At 43.2% G+C, this 24,465-nt stretch overlaps 1 protein-coding gene across 1 annotated transcript in view; it reads right to left on the bottom strand.

The window, feature by feature from the left end:
- Positions 1-11,534: 11,534 nt before the first annotated feature.
- Positions 11,535-24,465, bottom strand: part of Ywhaq (tyrosine 3-monooxygenase/tryptophan 5-monooxygenase activation protein theta) — a 32,350-nt gene continuing 19,419 nt past the window's right edge. Inside the window, exons 3-6 of the mRNA XM_059248375.1 lie at positions 18,778-18,901; positions 16,372-16,535; positions 15,603-15,698; positions 11,535-12,600 (exon numbers count right to left, since the gene is read on the bottom strand). Coding sequence (XP_059104358.1) covers positions 12,541-12,600; positions 15,603-15,698; positions 16,372-16,535; positions 18,778-18,901 — 444 coding nt within the window. The 3' untranslated portion in view covers positions 11,535-12,540. The remainder of the gene's footprint in view (positions 12,601-15,602; positions 15,699-16,371; positions 16,536-18,777; positions 18,902-24,465) is intronic.

Genomic DNA, 24,465 nt, shown 5'->3' with positions numbered 1-24,465 from the left:
AAAAAGCCCTTTAGTAGACACAGAAGGGGCTGGTGGGTTTGAACCCAGGTCCTCTCGAGGCCATCCTGTGTTTTCTCTCTCTCTCCTCTATACTTCTACCTACATATTCCTCATTTCTCTCTGCTCAAGGGTACCCTGGGGGAATAAGAGGGAGCTAGTCTCCCTCATTTTTTAAAAGCTCCTGATCCACTTTATTATAACAGGAAGCCCTGCATTTCCAGGGCAAGTCCTGATTTCGAGTAATCTTTGACAGTCACAAGTCGGGATTTGAATTATGATTCTAACTTGAAGTTCATCTTTGATTTAGCGGTAGTCCATACCTTCAGAATAAAAGCTCCACTGGGGAACTGAAGGCCAGTGGAACAGGGCCATGCTGGATAGAAGATGTGCTGGCCGGGGCCTGCACCCCAGCGCTAGGAGGCTGACAGAAAACTACAGCCAGGGCTGTGGAGGAACTCTGAAAGTCGGAAACTGACTTTCAGTTTCCGGTCCAGTCTGGCCTTCAAGGGTTTCTTGTTTGGGATTTGTTTGGTTTGGGCGGGAGGGAAAGGTAACGGTTTGGTGTACTGTCTGAGCTAGGTTTATTTTGTAACCCTGCCCAGGCGTTCCTCCCTCAGCCTCCCAAGTGCTGGATGACAAGGCATGAGCCACCACACTGGGCTTCAAGCTTTTATTCTTTTACTCAGAAGATTTTTTTTTTAGAAATACGTTTCCACTAGGTAACTTTTTCATTATAATGTAACTGGTTGCAACATTTGAAATTCCCATCGTAAATGTATGCACACTTAACTGTCAGGTCATCCTTTTACTGTTTGCCAGTAAAAGATAAATACCTGAGTTGCACACCATTATTGGATCCTCCACCACTGTCCAGTGACCCTTTTTATAGTCAGCTGCCTCCTACACTGGTCGTCTCCTGGCACTGTCGCTGTGTGACGTAGGGCATATAATAGACATGCAGTAGAAATAATGGCATGAAGTCATTTCCAAAGTTAGGTTTTGACATACTCTTCCATCTCACCTTCTCCCGTCTTTATCGTTACTGTTGTTTTAGGTCTTATCTTTTGGGGTGGTCTCAAAACTAAGATCCTCCTGTCTCAGCCTCACTGGTGTTCTAGTACTCCAGGTATATGCCACTGAGAAAAGCCAATATTCATGCTCTAAGAGCACACAGGAAACCCACAGAGGGATGGATAGGAACACAGGCCATCAGCCAAAGGTTTGAGTTTGACAAGAATTCTACAGCTGCAGCAAATTTCTGAGATCATTGCAGCCCCACCTGAGCCTCAGAAACAAGATCAGAAATGTTTACTGGGGTGCAGAGATGCTCCACACATGAGAGACCCACATGGTAGCTGATAACCAGTTCCAGGGAATCCGATGCCTTCTCAGCTCCAGACACCAAGCACCCACATGGTGCACAGACACAATACAGACAAGACATTACCATGTTCCCTTGATCTGGGTTCATCTTAACATCTGAAATAGCTTTTATGATTTAATTAAGTAGCCTCTTAGCCAGGAGTGCTGGGAGACAGAGAAAGCGGATCCCTGAGTTCAAGGCAGCCAGGGCTACACAGAAACCCTGATGCTGGGGGATATCTTTCTATATGCTGTGAATATGTTGTTCCCGTGGGTTAATAAATAATGGCGAGGCAGCTTAGAGGCAGGCGGGAAATCCAAGGAGAGAGGCAGGAAAGAGAAAGGCAGAGTCTAGAAAGAGGCCAGCCTGCAGCCCACAGAGCAGCATGCCAGCAGACCGGTAAAGCCACAGAACACATGGCAAAACAGATTAATAGAAATAAGTTAATTTAAGATGTAAGAGCTAGCTAGCAAGAAGCCTGCCATAGGTCATACAGTTTGTAAATAATATTAAGCCTCTGAGTGATTATTTTATAAGTGGCTGTGGGGCCAAATGGGACTGGAGAAAACCTTCCAGCTACACCAACTCAAAAAAAAAAAAAAATCTAATGAGGACAAGTAAAAGATTACTTGAAATTTGCTGATCCTACTCTATGAAATGAATTACTCAGTTAACAGACTGCAAGTCAATTTAAGTAGACTTGTTAGACACCACATATATGGTTCTGTAATATATACCCCCTCCAATACTCAACACTGATTTAAAAAACCTGTATCTAAATGAGCACTAAGAGACCTGAGGATGTAGCTCAGTGCTTGCCTAGCATACATGAAGTCCTGTGTAGCACAAAGCTTAAAAGGTCTTAATAATAAAAACCCAGAGCCAGGTATTGGGGTGAACACCGAAAGATCAGAGAAACAGAACAAAACAGCCAACCTCACCTTGCCAATTCCTCAGCTGATCTCATTTCGTCAAACTGGAAGCCTCTGTGTTGTCATCCAAATGGATCTCAGCTAAACTGCTGCTAAAAGCTAAAAGCTTAAAAAGGCCTCTAGTTCCTGGTCCTCATGCCTTATATACCTTTCTGCTTCCTGCCATCACTTCCTGGGATTAAAGGTGTGTGTCACCATGCCTGGACTGGCCTTGAAATCACAGAGATCCAAATGGATCTCTGCCTCCAGAATGCTAGGATTAAAGGTGTATGTTCCACCATTTTCTGGGCTCTATGTCTATCTAGTGTCTGCTCTGTTCTCTGACCCCAGATAAGTTTATTAGGGTGCACAATATATTGGGGAACACCATACCACCACAGTCCTGAGTTTAAAAACCACTGCAGTAACCAGGCCTGGTGGCAAATCCTATAATCCCAGCATTTGGGAAGAGAAAGCAGGAATCAGTTCAAGGCCATGCTAGTTACAAGGGGAGTCTGAGGCCATCCTGGACATCATGAGACCCTGTCTCCAAGGAAAAACCCTAGAGAACTAGCTGGTGTAACATTTGCGTATACACAAGATGCATGCATGCGGAAGAGAACTGCATGGTTGTAGGGACTGACCTCATTGGGACAGAGGGAATGAGAAGATGACAGACTAAAAAGCTGGGGTTGCGTGGCCTGGGCTTTCTGATGGAGAAGCCACAGCATTACAAAAGTGCAGTGTATTTATTACATACAACTGAACAAGGAGGCAGGTTTAGCTAGTCTGTCAGAACAATTTCTATAAAGGTGCCGTAAACATTTGCGGGGTTGTAGGGGCTACAGTGGACATTTTCTGCACACAGTCAACATTTTGCACTCAAAACCTAAGGAAGGTTTTGCCACTCAAATGGGGCTAAAGCATTGAGGGCCTATGTGAACATTCACTCGGGATTTTACTTGCTCCCTACAGAGAACAACTTCGGAGAAGTGGTGGGTTCTGTCCTTCCACCATATGCGTCATGAGAACCAAACTCAACTTATCAGGCTTGATAGCAAGCCCCACTTCTATGTCTTACCCTACCTGTCCTAGAGCCTAGACTTTCTAAGATGCTAACTGTTCCTTAATCTGGATGTGTGTGTGTGTGTATGATATATATATATATATATATATATATATATATATATGTATATCATATATATATCTGCTGAATAAAGTTGGTAAAGCTAGCCCTTCAAGAAATATGAATTCAAGTCTCAAAGATGCTACTTTTAAATGACTATACAGAGTTCGTGTACCAAGAACTTATTTCCAAGGTTTTACTTCAAACAGTTCACACATAACTGTAAGACCCTTTTAGAAAGAAAACTAGAAAACAAACACAGTACACTGTTTAAGGAGCCTGACTGATAAACACATTATTCTTTGGGAAAACCTTTTTGAGACAGGGTTTCCTGTGTCCTGTCCTGCACTTGTCCCTGCCTCTGCCTCCTGAGTAGTAAGGTGACAGGTGAGGTGTGCAGTGCCCCATTTACGTCATGTGGAGTCAACCAGAGCTTCCTTTATGCATGCTAGGCAAGCACTCTACCTATGGAGCTACATTCCCAACAAGGACATTTCTTAGTGGATCAGTAAACCAGACCGACTGTAAGTGCAGTCACATTTCTCTTCAAATTGGAAAAAAGAAAAATAAGTCATTTCATTGTGAAATGAGTCATAACATTATTTCTAGAAGATCCATCTCTAAAACTTGAGCTTTGTATCACCTACCCTTACACGTCTTACAGAATCACCTGCAGTAGATAGTCTGGATATGTGCATGAGTGTCATGCATCCCCCTTCTGAAATGCCTGTTTCCCTTGGGAGCTCCGAATAATTGGACCACATGAGAACTAAGCATAAGAACAGTATGAATGAAGAGAGTAAATGGGAAGGAGCTTGATCTAAATTATTTAAGGTCTAAAGTGGCCAAGTTCTGACTTCAATTGATTGGCCCTACAGAAGAGACTAATTCTCCAGACAGTGGCCTGGGAACTTAACTGAAAGCCTGTTTCCAACATTCAGAATCTGCTAATATGAAAGAGACCCATATCGTATCTTTGCCCTGCAAAGATTCATTCTGGTTGGTTTGTGACAGGGTCTCCTGTAGCCCAGGTTGGCCTGGAACTCACCAGGTAATCGATGTGGCCTTGAACATGCTCCTGCTTCTACCTCGCCAATGCTGGAAATACAGGTGTGTGCCACACCTGGTTTACATGATGCTGGGAGAACCCAGCACTCCACACAGAGCAGACAAGCACTCACCACTCCTGCCCGATCAGCAGAGCATTTACAGGCAGAAGAATATAAACAAACAAAAGCTGGAGAGAAGGCTCCTCCTGCAAAGGGCCTGAGTTGGTCTCCCAGTCCTCAAGTGGGTGGGTGGCAGGAACAGCATGTAACTCCACCTGCAGGGAATCTGATGCCTGGCCTCCACGGGCACTTACACTAGTGCACATATCCACATACACATAATTAAAATTAAAAAAATAATAAACCCAACACAAATGAGATACCCGCTTTCTTAGAAAGCCAGGTCAAGCCTGTTTCTTTCCTTCAGTGGGCAGTGGTGGCACAAACTTTTTAAGCACACCTTTAATCCTAGCACTTGGGAGGAAGAAGCAGGTAGATCTCCAAGTTCGAGGCCAGCCTGTTTTACAGAGTGAGTTCCAGGACTACACAGAGAAACCATGTCCTCCCCCCCCTCCCCCCCCCCCCCCGCCCCACCAAAAAAATAAAAATATTTTCATTTTTGCATAATTTTACAGGAAAGCTAGAGCATTGCATTGTATTCCAGTTTACTAGTCACCTAGCATCCCTAATATGTGTGTACATATATTGTCAAAACTAAGAAATTGGGGGCTGAAGATGGCTCAGCAGTAAAAAATACTGGTTCTTGCAAGAGGCCAGTTCCAGGGGACCTGACGCCCTCTGCTGGCCTCCAAGGGCACCAGGCACACATGTGGTACACAGACATACATGCAAGCAAAACACTCATACTCATAAATTGTAAAGGAAAAGGCAGCACTAGCATAAATGAACTGGGAAGTCTGATTTAAGGCCCCAGGTTGTGGCAGTTACAGTAGCCCCAGGACACTAATACAGTGCTGCGTTTCCTCACATCTCTGCCTGCTTATAGACATAGGCAGAAGAGCCCTATGTTACTACGATGCAAATATTTGGACTTTCAAACCCATTCTGACAGGATGATGCCAGAGGATGAAAATGTTTGCATGTTTCTCCCACCTTCTGAATCCCGAGGCTGCGTCTCTTGTGATGAGTTGTCCTTCCACTGGCCCCATTTTCACTTGACAGAGTACAATACAATCTCTAAGTGCAATTGTTGCCCAGCAATTTAACCTCCTCCCCTTGGTCCAAGGCTACTGTCAAGTAGCTGTGTCTGTCCTTCCCTTTCTCCCATCCCACTCTGCCCATTGGCAGAGAGCCCTCCCTAAGTCATAAGACATCAGCTAACACATGCCAGGAGACTGGAAAGAGAGGAACAACAAAATAAATTAGTAAAGGGCCCTGCAAAAACAGACCAGAATCCAGAAGGGGCTTTTACATTTAACAACAATCGGATGTTTTAAACAGATATTGACTTGGAGCCAAAGGGGTGGTGTGCCTCCCACTTTAATACTCAAAGGGGTGGTGTGCCTCCCACTTTAATACTCAGGAAATTGATGAAAGTATAGAAATTCCTGGCTACTGGCAGGCAAGCCCATCCATCAAATCAAGAACGGCTGATTCCTGAGGACAGGATCAGGGAGCATCTGCTGCTGTAGACTCCCTGGTCAAGCAGTGCAGCATGCACATTATAGCTGACATGGGAAGTATCACCAGAATTGACCAGGATTTGCTCAAGAAAGCATGTAGGATTTAAACTAGGCAAAAGCATTCAATGTGTGTTCAGACTGTGCATGTGCCACAAAGAAAAACCCACACTTAGTGGGCCTTAGGAGTCCCTTAATTCTGGTCCTGTGTGATCTGTGCAGTGTGATGCTTTGCTTTAGACCCACTGGCCACCTACAGGGGAACCTTGGGTAGATACTACCATTTATTTATTGGCTTACTTAGGAGTATAGATCAGACAAGTTCATGAAGTAGACCATTGACTCATTACCTGTATAAGGTGCAGTCCTTGGTATTTGATCCTTCTTTGATTTGTTGACATTTTAGAATATAAAAAGAACAACTGAGGGCGGTGGTGGTGGTGGTGGTGGTGGTGGTGGTGGTGGTGGTGGTGGTGGTGGTGCACGCCTTTAATCCCAGCACTCGGGAGGCAGAAGCTGGTGGATCTCTGTGAGTTCAAGGCCAGCCTGGTCTACAAAGTGAGTTCCAGGACAGGCGCCACAGCTACAAAGAAACATTCTCGGAAGAAAAAAAAAAAAAAGAATGAATAAATAACTAAAAAAAGTAGCTGGAAGGCCAGTCATCCACTAATGTCACCTCTACCACCTCAGTAACAGGTCATTCAAGTTAAGCACTTAATGTAGAAGTCTAATGAGATTTATTTTGGGAGATGTGAGAGCAGCCATGCTCTTACAGTCAAGAGCTCTTAAAGAGGTAGAGGACTAGATGCCCTTGAGATCTGTCTTAAACAGAGAGGGGACAGCCTTAGTTAGATATGAAATGTCACCTGATTTTAAAAACTAATCAATGTGCATCTCATTAAAATGTGTACGTTAGGCTTTTTGAGTTTTGTTGAATGCGGGAAGTTGTACCACTCTTCCTATAACTAAACGGGGTTTTTCCATCCAGGTGGGCTGGAGAAATGGCCCAGCAGTTTAGAGCTCTTCCAGAGAACCTGGGTTCAGTTCCCAGCAACTCCCTAAATAAAACTCCAGTTCCATAGGACCTGACACCCTCTCCCAGCTTCCATCTGCAATGCATGCACACTGTACACAATATACACACAGGCAAAATACCCACACACAAAATCCCTAGGGGGATTGTTTGTTTTTGGAGACAGGGTTTCTCTGTGTAGCTTTGGGGACTGTCCTGGAACTCACTCTGTAGCCCAGGCTGGCCTCCAACTCAGAGATCCGCCTGCCTCTGCCTCCCGAGGGCTGGGATTAAAGATGTGCGCCACCACATTTTTATTGCCTACATAATTTGAAAAGTCTCTGGTAAAATTTGACAGTCTACAAAGACTGGAAAAATCTTTTTCTTTTATCATCTAATTTAAGCAGTTTCTCAGAAACATTCTTATCAATGTCCTCCCTTCAGACGGCCTCTCACGGTACAACCCAGGCTAGAATCACTTTGTTGTCTTCCCAGCTGTGGGGATACAGGCATGTGATACCATGCTCAATCATCTGAGCTGTTAGCTGGTAGCCAATACACTTAACTCTTGTTTTTTAAACAGGGTAGCCTGTAGCCTTGGCTGTCCTGGAACTCTACATATACTAGACTGGCCTCAAATGCACAGGTACCCACCTACTTTTGCCTCTCAAGTGCTAGGATCACAGACATGCACCACCATGCCCAGCTCAACACATAACTCTTAGATAACTGCCTTGAAGAGTATTTTATAGCTCAGGACATTCAGGTCAGTGTTTACTACAAATGCAGGCATAGAGTTAGGTGCTCACCATAGAGAATATATAGTAGGAACTAAACACACACCCACACACACACATATAAACCGTGTGTGTGTGTGTGTGTGTGTGTGTGTGTGTGTGTGTGTAGTTTGTGTGTATGGACAGATTAGATAGAAATTCATGGTGGTGGGGGAGGTGAGGACTAGAGAGAAGTGCACTGCCTGCTCTTCCAGACAGGCTAAGACCAGGGTTCAATCTTAGCACCCACATGGCAGCTCACAATTGTCTGTAACTCCACTTCCAGGGGATCTGATACCCTCACAGAGACATGAATGCAGGCAAAATACCAATGCACGTAAAAATATTTTTAAAAATCTCATTAATGGGGAGAGACTTGAAATCATTTTCATCACTACTAACATCTACAACAGTAGGTGCCCCTCGCTACCTCTTGAAAGAGTCTCTGTGCAATCCAGTCTGAGCCTTCCGAGTGATGGTATTTACAGGTCTGTGCTAATGTAGGACAAGTAAACCTTTTGTTGTTTTTGAGACAGAGTTTCTCTGTGTAGCCCTCACTCTGTAGAGCAGGCTGGCCTCAAACTCAGAGATCTGCCTGCCTTTCTCCCGAGTGCTGGGATTAAAGGTGTTTGCCACCACCACCCAGCTCAGGCAAGTAAACTCTTGACTAAAGAGAAACAAAGTCATTTCTTCTCTGGGTCCTGATTTTTTCCTAACTTAGCAACAGAACTTTCTCCTAGTTTTCCATCAGAGGACGCTAATTAGAAGCAAAATCACTGCTTAATAGTTTTTTCAAACCTTTCATTCCCAAGTTACAGTCATTTTCTGTGTCTATGTCCTTGACAATCTAGGGCAATAGGTCTTCCTGGTACAGCAGACAGTTCCCACTTTATTAGAACCCTCTATTCTAATTTAGGCTGTCCTGATATACCCAAGACCTTTGCATGCCAAGAAAACACTGAGATGCACTGCCAGCCCTTTTATTTTGAGCAGCATTTTTTCCCCAGACAGGAGGGTCTCATGTAACCCAAGGCTGGCCTTGAACTCACTATGTAGTTAAGGATGGTCTCTGCCTCCAAAGTACTGAGATTATACATGTGCTACCATGCCTGGCTCAAAATGGGTCTTCCTGCCTCTGCTTGAGTAACTGGAATTACAGGTGCTTGCTACCTGCTCAACCTATTACCCCTCCCTTCTAATACCCACAATCCTCCACACATCTGGAAATCCTCTGATGCATTAAGTCACAGGCAGGATAGGTTGTGCAGCTTTCATAGCTCAGGAAGGTGGCAGCTGTAAAGCTGTGTGGATCAAGTTCTACCTGATACCTAGTCCCTGATCCTAACACTAGTGCCCACACATGGAAGGCAGCCAGCTTGACTTCTAGGCTGGTCATCTCTCTCCACCATGCCATCAAACCACCTTTTACTCATCAAGTCTGAAAGGTTACTAAGCTCACCTATTTATTCTCACAGTTCTAACGTCGTGGTGTTGCCACCAGTCTCTGGTCTACCGGTAAACCAAGATTCTCAATGGGGTCCAGAAATCTGGGGTAAAAACAAATCAGATCCTGGCGAATGGCTTAAACACAGGGCCTGGTGAGAAGACACCCAGGGATGAAATAATAGCACACTCAGTACTAATTCCAGATGGAAAGAAAGGAAAAACAAAGCCCTAGTAATGCCTCAGCCTGTATCCTTCAAAAGCTCACACTACTGGGGTAGGATGGTGAGGAAGGATACACAGGTGCCTGGTTAGCAGGGATTTTTGCAAGTACTGTCTACTTCTAGTCCACAGGAAGGGGAAGCTACTTACAGCCCCCTCTACCAGGAAACAGCAGACCACAAATTTCAGTTAGCTACACACCCAGCTGTCCCAGAAGACTCCACTGCTCTTCCACAAAGCAAAATATGTAAATTTGTTTTTGCAGACAGGATTTCTCTGTGTAGCTTTGGAGTCTGTCCTGGAACTCATTCTGTAGACCAGGCTGCCTTGAACTCAGGGATCCACCTGCCTCTGCCTCCTGAGAGCTGGGATTAAAGGAGTGTGCCACCACACCCAGCCTTGGAAAGAAATTTCAAAAATTGAGGGTTCAAGTGTTAGGTATACCACAAACGCCTAGAAGCATGAGGTCCTGGGTCAATCCCCAGAAATGAAAATTAGTGAAAAAGAAAACCCTCCAACATGGCTTTAAAGCCTCCCATCACTCCAAACCTTTACTTATTTACACTTTCCCCTGAGGAAAGATGTCAGTTTTCCATCTAATGCTGGAGAGCCATAAACCAGGTCAAAGACTCCAGGACTTTAGATATCAAGTTCTCCTAGATGGAGAAGACCTTCTTACTTCTCAAAGATTAATAATTTATTCTTCTGTGTGTGTACATACATACCAAAGCCCAAGAAGGCACCCTAGGGTAGGGGTTTCAGGTGGCTGTCAGTTCTGGAGACCAAACCCCAGTGCTCTGAAAGAGCAGCAGGCACTTTCAAGGGACGAGCTTCCTTTCCAACCTTGCAAGAAGACATTCAAATGTGGGACTGAGTACAGAGAGGCCACGCCAGCAGTCCACCATCTGACTCTACTCACCATTTACAGCTCAGTACGATAGTCTCCCAGTTCAAATGCACAACATTCTCATCATCCCTCAAGTACCTGTAACTTCAATAAGAGATTCCTACAGATTGAAATTCAGGGGAACAAACTCCCATTATCTGTCTTATTTTTCTTTTCTTTGCTGTTTGGTTTTTTTGAGGCACTATGGATCAAACTTAGAGCCTTAGCTACTGTGAACAAGCCTTCTACCAGGTCCCACTACGTAGCCCTGGCTGGTCAAACTCAGCTGCCTGCCTCTCCCTCCCAAGGGTTGGGATTAAAGGCAAACACATAATGCCTGGCTACCCAGCAAGTAGGGACCATCAATTACAGGAGCATCTTAACCTTTTAAATGCTGTTAAATTCTGTGTTTGGATTCCCTCAATAAACAAGTTTAAGGAGCTGGGAATGCACCCAAGTGGGAGACATTCTAGCATGTACGAAGCTCTGAGAGGGAAGGGAAGAAAAAGCCAAGAGAAATGCAAGGGAAAGAGAGCCAGAGAGCAAGCACGTAAAAACTGCAAATGGAGCTTTGTGCTACATTAATATTTTGGAAAATTAAGAGGATAAACCTACAATGCTAATTTTTCAAATTATGTTGCCTTGAAAAATCATTTCTCAAACTAATACAGGTTAAAAACAAACCACTGATATTGTAAAATCAGCATGACTTTGAATGTACAAGCGGTAGACAGAATGCTTACAAAGTGGGTTACCTGGACACTAGAACTCATGCTCTTACATGCTCATGTAATGGAAGCACAATTCTAACACCAGCCAAGGCTCCTGGGCACAGGAGCAGCTTTTCTAGTTTTCAAGTGTCCACTTTACTCCATGACACCTAACCACATTATCATTCACATCTGAGGAAGAGATGACCCGTGAGATGACCTGGAGAAATATAGACCAATTGTACACAGTGCTAGGCACCCCACAGTATACCACAGTGCAGAAATATGAGTATCACCACCACATTTCACAGAAAAAGAAATAATAAACTTCAAAAAGTAGTAAATTCACCTGTTCCTTAAAACATGGGTATGCAATTGGTACAAAGCCATAATAAATGGTTTTATAAAATGCAGTTTTATTTTATGTTACTCTGCTGTTACATAGGGCATACCATTTTCACAAGGCTTTTTTGGGACTACAGTCAATGATTAGCAAACACACAGCTCTGAAGAACAATCACTGGACAAACTGGACACCTTCTCACATGTGCACGGATCTGCATGGAAAAGTACTCAACTTTAGACGTGGACTTGTGTCCTTATCTCCCCTTTCTAGTGGATTAAGAAAGGACATGCATTTTAAATTGCTCAAAGCAATGCTTATGTTCTGGCAGCAACATGCTACTTCTATTACAAGGTAAAGTGAATACCAGAGCTACAGAGGCAGGAAGTGTAAGTGATTTTTATTGGGAAGGAAGTTGTCAACTCAAACAGCAGCAAATGAAGAATGCATGAAGGAAACTCCCTGTTGTCACAGACAGACATAACCCCCAGAATATGTGACATGGGAGACATTTCCATCTGTGACCTCCAGACTGGATGCATTAAGAGCTTTTCCCGTTCAATCTAACACTTTTGGATTCCTACTAAAAAGGAGTATGCAGTAAGAGTATGGAAAAGTCGCTTCTGAAAGGAAACCCCCAAAGAAGGGTCAGAGAGGGAATGTAGAAATCAGGAATTATTATTACAATTACTTTCAATTGTAATGCACTACATTTCCATATCTTCACAGTAATACAAACACAGCCACTTGCAGAACTGGTTCAGATTACTTAAATACCAAATGCACTGTCAGTCCTCTGCACAAGTGTCTGGAAGTTACTCGTGTGTGTATGAAATGAAGCGATTGATACTTTTCTACAGCAGTAACTGCACACCAGGAAGGCCGAGACAACACAGATCAAGGGATGGAGTTTTCCCAAAGCTGCAGTGTGAAAAGACTATAAACAGTTGATCCCATACACATGAATGGGCTTCCTTGCTAGAGGAAATCCAAGTGGAATAAGGAATGGAGATGTAAAAAGGTTTTCTTGAGGGGACGGAGGACGGCACCCGGGTGCCCTTAGTTTTCGGCCCCCTCCGCTGCATCACATTCTTCTCCTGCACTGTCCGATGTCCATAACTACAGAGAGAAAAGAGAAACACAGGAGGTTATTTCCACCCGGACATTCCTGAAGCCCCTGACAAGAAGTCAATCCTTTAAGCAATAGAGGATGATCAAGACAGTCCTTTCTCAAAATTGAAATGAAGCACATACATACATGCATACATTTGCAGGTTCCTCGAGTTCCTGCTGACTTCCCTCAAGGATGGTCAATGACATGAACTGAATCCAACTACACCCTTTCCTCCCCAAGTTGCTTTGATCATGGACTTTATCACAGCAGTAGAGAGCAAACTGAGACAGTTCCCCACACCACACAAGTCGTTAAGTAAAAGAACGGTAATTACAGAATACACAAGGGTAGTGCTGAGGATCTCACATTCTCCATTCTCAATAGTGAAATGCTTTCCTTGAAAACAGTATTTAAATATAATTTATGGCCGAGAGGTGGTGGCACACACCTTTAATCCCAGAGCTTGGGAGGCAGAGAAAGGTGACTCTGGGTTCGAGGCCAGCCTGGTCTACAGAATGAGTTCCAGGACAGCAAAAGCTATACGAAGAAAAACTTGTCTCAAAAATACAATAAATAAATAAAATTTATGAGACTAATAAAACAAAAACTGAGAAAATCGTGGTCTTTATGATTCCCATGAAGGGCTAACAGAAAAAACAGATTTACTTTGCACTGACAAAATGGAAACAGGAGTGAGTGACGAAGGCTACGGAGACATGGCAGCATACATGTGTGCTAACTGAATGCTAAAATCAGAGTATTTCAAGATCTCTCTAACTAAGAATGGAAAGAGGAAGTGAAGTCAGGTTTTCAATCAATTCAGAAAACAGACATTATCAGACCAATACCAGGATGCTACTTGCAACTTTAGAAAAACTAGGCTTACATTATGTTAAATTACTATTAAGATACCAAGATAAACAGGGTAAAATCCTCTCAAGAATTACTCCTTAAAGAGAGAACAGAACCAGAGCAGTGAAGACAGCTAGTCCTGAGTCCACAGAAGCAGCGGGGTGAGGATCTCTCCCGCCCGCAAGGCTGCAGCTCTGCCGACATCTAAGAATGTCCAGTGCTTTCCTAATTCCCTTCTCAGAGGACTCATCATCTGTCCAGGAGAACTGAACAGATGTGGAGCTTTATAAAACACAGCTACAATAATCCCCCCAGTAAAAGCTGCAGCGCCACAATCCAGGGCTAGGAAAACTACATTCACACTAAAGGGCATCACTCCCCTCTGCTCCCTTCTGTTAAGTCTAAGATAATACCCTATCAAATTTTTTTGAACATACACAAGTCCAAGCTTTACATTGTCAATTATCTTCTGTTTGTTATAGTTTACGTCTGAAATGTCCCCAAACGCCCACATGGTCACTGTGGCTTAATAGAGAGGTAGTGGAATTTCTCAGAGAAGGTATCAAGTTAGAGAAAGTTGGGTCATTGTAGGAGTGCCCTTGAAGAGGACACTGTGACACAGGTCTCTTTCCTGTTGCTGCCAGGAGAGATACAGGCTTTCACCACATGTTCCCATTAAGCTCTTCAACACAACATGGCCAAGCCACTATGGACTAAAACCTTTAAACTCATGAATCAAACTCACTGTTTCCTTGTTTTAAAGTTGTTTAATCCTAGGCACCTTGTCACTGGAACAGAACACTAATGTGTCCTTTACCTACTGTTTAAGGAGGGAGAAAGACAGGCAGTGAGTGGTGGCTCACGCCTTTAAACCCACCAGAACTCAGGAGGTAGAGGCAGGCAGATCATCTCTGTGAGTTCAAGGCCAGCCTGGTCTACACATCAAGATCTAGGACAAGCTCTAAAAGCTACAGAGAAAACCTGTCTCAAAAAAACAAAACCAACAACAACAAAAGAAAGCATGGAGAAAAACCAAAGAAAAATATAAAACAGCGCCTTAGCATGCAGAGGTAGAGTAAACTTAGGTACAAGCTTACCCTCTGTACTAGTAAGTTTTTTTTTTTTGTTGTTGTTTTTGTCAAGTTGACACAAGGCAAAGCCATCTGGGAAGAGGGAACATTAATTGAGGAAATACCTCCATCAGACTGGCCTGTACGCATGTCTCTGGGGACATATTTTTTGAGACAGGGTTTCTCTGTGTAGCTCTGGCTGTCCTGGATCTCTCTCTGTACACCAGGCTAGCCTCTCTGAGGACATCTTCCTGATTAATGATTGAGGGCCTCGCTCTTCTATGGGAAGAACCATCCCTGAGAATGTGCTTCTGGTTTACACTAGAAAGTAGGCTGAGCAAGCCATGGAGAACAAGTCAGCAAGCAGCATTCCTCCAGGGCCTCTGCTTTCCAGGTTCCTGCCCTGACTTCACTCTATGATGGATGATAAACTCTAATCTGAAATAAATCTTTTCCTTCCCAAATGCTTTTGGTTATGGTGTTTTATCACTGCAATAGAATACAAACTAGGAAACCCTCTATCAAATATTCAAACACAAAGAGTTCACAAAGTACCCTTTACAGGGTTAATTACTGCCTGTATACCATGTGTGTGCAGTTCCCATAGAGGCCACAAGAGGGCCTGGGTCCCTCAGGAAATGGAGTAAGTCCATTGAAAATATGTGTACTGAGACTCGAACCCAGGTCCTCCTGGACAGCAACCAACATTCCTCTCTAGCGCTACCAAGTAAACTTTTACTACAACAAGCTGTTTCATGATTTTAGGAGATTCCAACACCTATAGAATCCCTAATTTGCTATACCTAATTTACCCAGAGAAAGGAAATACTAAAATTACACAAGCTCTCTACATTAACTGTTATCAACATACTCAACCAAGTCAAGTAATAATAATACTGTGTTCCTACAAGCACAGTACCTTTTTCAGGAAGGTCTGATATAATGTCGCCTCATCACCACGAAGATCTTTCTCCAAACTTTTAAAGAGAGACTATAGCTCTTCTAACTGCCCCCAAAGACAGGAAGATCACAATAAAATGACTGTTGTTTCGGGAAACAAAGGCACATAATAGTGAAACACTCACTGTTAAGTTGTCTCTAAGCAACTGCATGATGAGGGTGCTGTCTTTGTAGGAGTCTTCATTCAGTGTATCGAGCTCTGCAATAGCCTCATCAAAAGCCTGGTAAAGTCAACATTCACAATGAGCAACACCAATACCAGTGTGTCCAGTCCCACTAGCTAGGAAGGACTTGCTGCCTTGGAGGCCCAGTTTAAGACGCTGAGGACTCCTCACTTAAGGCCCCTCCCACCTGGAGGAGTTCTCTCCTTACTTTTCTTCACCCATCAATACCTGCTCTGCTTTCTTTCTTTTTTTTTTTTTTTTAAGAAAGAAGTAAAGAAAAAAGAATTTGCATGACCTGAAACCTGCTGTAAATATTTATAGAAACACGTCTCTTGGTTCTTTCACAAGATACATAGTGTATTAGCAATACTTGACACAATTCTTACAGAGCTAGCATGGCCTTGAGACATTTAGGGGATACAGGTTTCTAGTGCTCACACTGGGCAGGCACTCCTGATTTCCAGTTACTCTGATTTCTAGTTACTTTGATTTCTCTGACCATGTTGCCTTCCAGGCTCTTCAGTCAGACATTACTACTTAGAATCACAGTGAGAGTGTAGTGTTTACAGGGGGAGGAAGCAGGCAAGACGGTAATAAAAAAAGAAAACACAATGTAAAAGAAATGGCCTCCCTGAGCATCCAAATACTTCAAAATTAATATACTCAGTATCTCACACACCCTCAGCCAAAGAGCATGCATGCATACCCTCCCCCCCCCCACAGACCTTACCGTTTTGGCCAATGTGCAGGCAAGCTCTGGATTATTAAGGATCTCATAGTAAAATACAGAGAAGTTAAGCGCCAGCCCCAGGCGGATTGGGTGTGTAGGCTGCATCTCTTTCTTGCTTATATCAAAGGCCTCTTGGTAGGCTCCTTGGGAATTATCTATCGTTTCTGTGAGTTGGAGAAAAAAATATTTAAGATACAACAGCAAAAATATCTATCCAATATATAGCATGCTAACAACATATGTACCAGCTCTGAGTCATTCTGAGTCACAATAGCTCCAGTGTATTTAAATAAAACCCATGGGGGCCAGCAAGATAGTCAATGAGTTTGATCCCTGGAACCTACATGGTAGATGTCCTCTGATCTCCACATGTGTGCTGTGGCATTCAGGAACACACACACAACACAAAAATTGATTGGTTAAATTATGAAGTCTGAACAAACCATACACTCGTCTTCCCTCCCTCCCTCCTTTAAAACTTGGTTGTAGGCCGGGCGGTGGTGGCGCACGCCTTTAATCCCAGCACTCGGGAGGCAGAGCCAGGCGGATCTCTGTGAGTTCGAGGCCAGCCTGGGCTACCAAGTGAGTTCCAGGAGAGGCGCAAAGCTACACAGAGAAACCCTGTCTCGAAAAACAAAAACAAACCAAAAAAAAAAAAAAAAAAAAAAAAAAAAAAAAAAAAAAAAAACTTGGTTGTAAACAGCAATGCTGTGGCCCCTAAGAGCTTTCAACAGGCCTGTATGCCTCGCTACTTTACTTGGGAGGGTAAAACAGGAGAACTAAAGTTTCATGGCCATCCTGAACGACAAAGCGAGTTCAAAGCCAGCCTGGTAACTTAATGAAACCCTGTCTCAAAATTTAAGTGAGACTAGGAACACAGCTCAGTGGCAGGGCACTTCCCTAGCTAGCATGTATGAGGCTCTAAGTTAAATTTCCAGCAAAATAATAACTATTAAAATTTAAAAAAGAACTGGGAATATAGTTTCAGGAGTAGGGTCTTTGCCTATCATATATGAAGCCCTGGGTTCAAATCCCAGCATACACTCACACACATCATCCTATTTGTAACACACAACATCCTATTTCTATGTCCTGTGAGAAATATAAACAACTGATTAAGTGTGTGTAAAGAACTGTGGAGCTAAAAGTACGACAAACAAAACCCCAAAACACGAAAGATTCAGCCTGCTTTAACTTCAAAGTGTAATTAGAGTTCACCCATGAGCCCAATTATAACACTTTCCTTGTTTTGAGGCAGGGTATCACTATGTAGTCCAGGTTGATCTAAAAATAATCCTCCTGCTCCAGCCTCCTGGTATATTTTCATTTTCGGGAACACAGAGCAACATTCAATTTTCTTGATATAAAAAAGACTTTTTGAGACAGGGTCTCTCTACATAACCCTGGCTGTTCTAGAACTCCCTCTGTAGACCAGGCTGGCCTTGAACTCACAGAGATCCACCTGCTTCTGCCTCCTAAGTGCTGAGAGTAAGGATATGCACCACCATATCCAGCATCAATTTTTAAAAATAGTATTTATTTATTCTTTGAAGGGGCCGGAGAAATGACTTCGTGGTCAAGAGCACTGGCAGTTCTTCCAGAAGACCCAGGTTCAATTCCCAGCCCAAGGTAGCTCAACCATCTATAAACTCTAGTTCCGGGCACTAACTCCAAGGGCACTAGGCACTCACAGGTACAGACACACATCCAGACAAAACATGCACACATGGAAAATAAAAATAAATCTGAAAATTTTCAATACTCTGCTTATTCTTTTAAATTTTCATACATCTGTACACTGTATTCTCGTCACCCCCACACCGTCATGGCCTCTCTTTTGTTGTTATTAGGAACCCTGAGTCGAATTAGTGCTGCCACGGGGGCATGGGTGTGGCCATCCCCTGGGACAAGACCCGTGATTTTTAAGTTGCCAAGAGCCCGCAAACTACCTACTGACTATTGTCCTAACGTCCCCATTCATCCTGTTATGGTTTGAACATGAACTGTTCTCTAAGACACATGTGTTAAAGACAGGGGTCTAAGCGGGTGTGGCTTTTAAGGACTACATTCTGAGGTGCTGACCGAACGAATGGGTCAGTGCTCTGATGGAAGTGTCCTGAAAAGCTGCACGTGTCTCTAGCTAGTCTCTCAACCCTCTTGCTTCCTGGCTGCACTGCGGTGAGCAGCTCTGTTCCATCATATTCTCTCAGGTCTGCCTACCTCAGTATCCACATGAACGGAATTAGTGAACCATGGGCTGAAATCTCCGAAGCCAAAATAAATCTCTCCTTTAAGCTGTTTTTTTTTTTTTCCCTTCTGAGATACTCTGTCACAGTGACAAGTAACCACCCATTCCCACTTCTTTTTTATATATTCTGCATTTGCCCATAGGTCACATATACTTACGTTTTCGATCATCGCCACATGCTACTTCAGCAAGATACCGGAAATAATCTCCCTTCATCTTCAGATAGAAGACCTTACTCTCTGGATTAGTTGCATTGGCTATTAAATACTTATCCAACAATTCCTGAAAGAAATAAATCAAACACTAATGAAAAGCCACTCAATCACAGACAAGAACTTACAACAGTATACTTATGCCTATCATTCCATTCTGGACCTGAAGCATGTTCTTACAACAGGGTCAGGTTGTCGTACTCGCTTCCCTGGAAGGCTTTGCCCAAGGGTTTACAGTAAAAAACTTAGATATACCAAACACTGTCATTAAAAAAGCTTGTCCTTTCAGTAAGCCATTTACCCAATATTCACTGCTAAGGTGCCGTGTACTGGACTAACTAGGTAAAAAAGCCTGAAATGAAGTCCACGCTGTCCTCCAGAAGTGCTCCGTCAGCTAAGGACACCACAACTATCCATTTGAGTTTTGAAAGATGAATGAATGAGATGCTATAAAGCACAGGAAGTTCTAGCTCTGACACAGTCTCTAATTAAGAAGGGTGACAGGGAGAGGTGACATGGGAAGATGAGGAGGAGACAGGGAGATGGAGGAGAAACCAAAACTAAAAATGTATGCAAATGACATGAAGAAACCTGATACCCAGTAAGCTATTTTTTTTTAATAAAATAAAAATTTAGAGAGGCACTTTATATGAGTGGGTAAAGCTGCTCTCAGAAACCATGTTATTACATTAAAAACCCCAGGCCCAGGCCCAGGAGTGAGATACCTCCCCTACAAGTTATAGGTCAGGCAACCCTCTGTGGCTTGCAAAGAATACAAGCAAGTACCACCGGAATTGGTTGCCATCAGAACTAGAGGGGACAACCTATGCTGGAGACAATACACGCTCTAGTCACAGGATGTACTTGTTCAAAGTTTATCGTCAGGTGGGGAGAGAGAACTTCAACTGAGAAAATGCCTCCAGCAGAATGACTGTGGCCATTCCTGTGAGGGCAATTTTCTTGATTAATGATTGACGTGGTAGGGTCCAGCTCAGTAGGGGCACTGCCAACCCTAAGGCAGGTGGTCCTGGGTTATATAAGAGAGTAAGCCAATAGTGTTCCTCCATGGTCTCTGCTTCACTTCCTACCTCCAAGTTCCTGCCCTGACTTTCTCAGTCATGGAGTGTGACCCGGAAGCTGTAAGCTGGTAAGATACCCAAGCTCCTGTAAGAAACCCCAACAAGCTTACTGGGTCATAAAAAAAAAAGCACATAACTACGCTGTAAGCCGCAGGGAAACATAATGGAATTCAGCTACTACTTGGAAAAAAATCAAGGACTTCTCCAAAGGCCAAGCCATGGCTTAAGAAGTTTTGGTGAGCTGGGTGGTGGTGGCGCACGCCTTTCATCCCAGCACTCGGGAGGCAGAGTCAGGTGGATCTCCTCTGTGAGTTCCAGGCCAGCCTGGGCTACAGAGTAAGTTCCAGGACAGGCTCCGAAGCTACACAGAGAAACCCTGTCTCCCCCCCGCAAAAAAAACTCTTGGTGATATTTTAGCTTTTGTATATATATTAGCTGGTTCCTACAGTGATTTTCTTGTAATGCTCTGCGTGCTTCCAAGAACTCCTGACAGTGTATTTATCTAAAATACCTATCAAGCATCCCAGGCCAAACGAAACAACACCTGTCTCCTAGGTCAGGAGGACAGCTTTAGTTCTTGTGCAATTTAGGGTGAGACCCTCCTTCCTTACAGCCTTACTAATAGACCCCTCATTTCTTACCTAACCACTTACAGCAATGTAGATTGAGCACATAAATTCCCTTCTTGACTAACTGATCATTAGCAGTCATTTGGGTTGTAAAAGAAGTCTGATGGCCAGTGCCTGAGGAAAATTCTTACCCGCCTTTATGAGCCTTGTAAGAATTCAAGCCTGGTGACCTACGGCTTGGGTTTATAACTGAACACCTCAGAGACCGAGAGGAACTGAGGTATAAGGAGAACAAAGAGAGGAGATTGAGGATTTTGGCTGGAGAGGATTTTTGACTAGAGAACTGGAGGTCAGGATGGAAGACGAGAAAGAGCCAGATGGGAAAGTACTAGATGGGTAAGAACAAGATGAGAAGGACCTAGATGAGGCAGAACTAAGATGAGGGAATTAAAATAGAACTTAGAGAGGACAACAGAGAGAGACAAAATCAAGCAAGAAAGGAACTAGGCTGGAGCACAGAACTGCAGCTGTGTAGAGAGGATTTTATTCCAGAGGACAAAGAGCTTGGTGTACTTAGATTCATTTCCCGAAAATAAATCTTGCTGTTCACAGTTTCTCTTCTGAGCCCCTGGGAAGTATATTGTTAAGGCTGGTCCTTAAATAATATACAGGATAAATACTAAAAAAAAAAAAAAAAAAAAAAAAAAAAAAAAAAAAAAAAAAAAAAAAAAAGAGGTAGGAGACACACACCTGTAGGGATTGCCTCCGTGGTTAAAAGCATGCACCCTGCTCTGGCTTAGGACCCGAGTTCAGTTTCCAGCACCCACACCAGGCAGTTTAGAACTGTCTGTCTGTAACTCTAGCTCCAGTGAGATCCAAGTCTAGCCTCCAGGCTTGAGGGGCACCTTCACTCACATGCACATAAAGATTCACAGACAAAAACTTAAAAAAAATAAAAATTCTTTTTTAAAGGAAGAGAGGATGAGAGGGGACAAGTGAGGGTGGGGATGAATATCATCAAAACATACGACACACAAATATGAAAATGGCACACTACATCATGTAAACGGATATACCAATTGTTTCTAAGGGAAAGGCTGTTTAGAGAGAGGGTACCTTAGTTAATAAGCTGGGCACAGTTGCATGCATCTGTAGTCCCAGCTACTTGGGAGGCTGGTACAGGAAAAATCACCTGATTTCAAAAGTTTGAGACCAGCCTACGCAACACAGTAAGATACCCTTCCCCTTCCCCCAACTGAAAATAAGGGGAACCGGAGGTGGGACACAATAATGCACTACTAAGAAGGAAAAGAAGATGTGGGGTCATTTTAAGGAGGGAACATCAAATGTGAGGAAGAACAATACAGACAGCACAAGTAACTCACTATGGCTCAGAATGGTGCGTTCAGTGTCCTCTGTCCAAAGAAAGGTAAGGACAGGATCTGCAGACTAGATTTAGAAATGTGGACAGCAGTTTGAGAGCAACCTATGTAAGCTGGATCTAAACTATCAGCTTTACTGGAGTAGTGCTGGGGCCAAACTGGTGCATATGCTACGTAGACAGGATCGCATCTACTGGACCACACAACCCTCCACTGCTAAGTCTATTTTAAAACCTAGTTATATTGTTTATTTACTTACTTAGCTATTATTGATTTAGTTTCCTTATGTAACCTAGCCATGTTCTAGTCCCCAAGGGATCATAGGTATATGTCACCATACCTGACTTGGCTACGTCTCTTACCCCTGATTTCATACAATGGCCATTTCACTGAAAGCAATGACCCAAACTTAAGTGTGTTGACTATCTCTTTAGACTATCCATTATACTTGACATTGAATCATTAAAAAATTAATTTTCATAAAAATATTATGGCATCAACTCATAATAGATGTTCTCTAGGAACAAATAAAAACCAAAAGAAGTCAAAGCCTAGAAGAGCATCATGCTAGAAGTTCAAAAAACATTAACTGACCAGCTCCTTTGCCTCAGCTCAGTCTGAGAAGCTGAGCAAAGAACAGAAGTTCATGTTTACACTCTTGAAAAATACAAGATCTTATCTGTTAACAAGCTATATAAAGTGCCAACTCTGATGCAAATGAGAAAGTCTGGAAAATAACCCAGAACACTTTTAAATTGACATAAATATATTACTAAGAAAAAGATTATTTGCCAGATCTCAAATAACATGTGGGAAAAATAGAACTAATGAAAAATGTCCCCAACAAAATGCAACCACTGTATTCTTATAAGACAGTTTAATGGAAATAAATAAGGAAAGCATTTAAATTAAAAAAAAAAAAACAACAAAAAACTTTAACATGGGGCTGTAGAGATGGCTCAGTGGTTGAAAGCACTGTTACTCTTGCAGAAAACCTGGGTTCAATTCCCAACACCCACCTGGTGGTTTACAACCATCCAATCCAGAGGATCCAATGCCCTCTTCTGACCTCTGTAGTACTAGCCACACATAGGGTACACATACATACAAGCAAGCAAAACACTCATACACAGAAAATAAATCTTAAAAACAAAACAAAAAACACTAGCTGGGTATGGTGGTACACACCTTTAATTCTAACATTAGAGGCAGAGGCAGGAGAATCTCTGTGAGTTCAAGGCCAGCCTGGTCTACAGAGTGAGTTCCAAGACAGCCAAGGCTACACACAAAAACAAAAAGTTTTCCTATTACTAATAATAACTATTTTGAATGTCACACTCTATAGCTAATTCTAGTACTGAGCAGAGTCCTCCTGCCTAAGACTCCAGAGTTAAAGATCACAGGCATGAACCACCATAGCTACTTCCATTCATTATTTTTAATTTAACTCATTGTAAAGCCTTCAACTAGCAAACTGCAGGACTCTGGGAGGTGTGGAGGACTCCCCCTGGGGCTCCTTCTACCACTGGCATTGTTACTTCATTGAGGGGTGTAGAAAGCAAGAGTATTAGAGTTGGTTTTTTGTTGTTGTTGTTGTTGTTTTTTCGAAACAAGGTTTCTCTGTGTAGCTTTGCGTCTTTCCTGGAACTCACTTGGTAGTCCAGGCTGGCCTCGAACTCACAGAGATCCGCCTGGCTCTGCCTCCCGAGTGCTGGGATTAAAGGCGTGCACCACCACTGCCCGGCCTAGAGTTGTAAGATATCATTGCACTACTCACAACTACAAGATGGTCTGGTGTTGTTCGAATCTAGACGGTCTTTTAATAATAAAAAACAAAAACAAAAACAAAAACCCGAAGAGTCAGATATTAGGGTGAAAGCTGAAAGATCAGAGAAGCAGAGCAAGCCACGCCCAACCTCACCTTGCCAACTCCTCAGCGGATTCTGTTTCCTCCGAATGAAAGCCTGAGAACAGGATCTCAGCTGAACTGCTTTAATTCCTGTTTCCTCACACCTTACATACCTTTCTCCACCCAGCAATGTCACTTCCTGGGATTAAAGGCCTGTGTGCTTCCCAGTACTGGATTAAAGGTGTGTGCCACCACTGCCTGACTTTGTTTCCAGGGTAGCTTTGCACTCACAGATCCACATGGACCTCTGCCTCCCAGTGATAGGATTAAGGGTGTGTGCCACCACTGTCTGGCCTCTACATCTAGTCTAGTGGCTGGCCCTGTCCCCCGCCCCCATCCCCAGGCAAGTTTATTAGGGTACACAATATATCACCACAGTCTGGTAACTGAGAACAACACTACACTCTAGATCAATGGTTCTCAGCCTTTCTAATACTTCGACTCTTTTATACAGTTCCTCATGTTGTGGTACCCCTAATCATACAGTATCTTATATTCGACCCTTCTGGGGGTCGAGACCCATAGGTTGAGAACTAAGAGCTTCTTGACAGGGGAGGGTGTCCTGTCAGAAACAGCACCAGTGCAAACATAGAACAGCAACCTTTCCTCTTATTCCTTGTTCCCATGTCTGAGAGAAAGAACTAGAAGAAAAAAAACCACTACTAACATGCCACGATTTTGCCATCATTTAAACA

This window comes from Peromyscus eremicus, chromosome 22, assembly GCF_949786415.1.
Source record: "Peromyscus eremicus chromosome 22, PerEre_H2_v1, whole genome shotgun sequence".
Taxonomy (NCBI): Eukaryota; Metazoa; Chordata; class Mammalia; order Rodentia; family Cricetidae; genus Peromyscus; species Peromyscus eremicus.
Note: the sequence above shows the minus strand (reverse complement) of the source record. Positions and strands in the feature narration are given on the sequence as shown.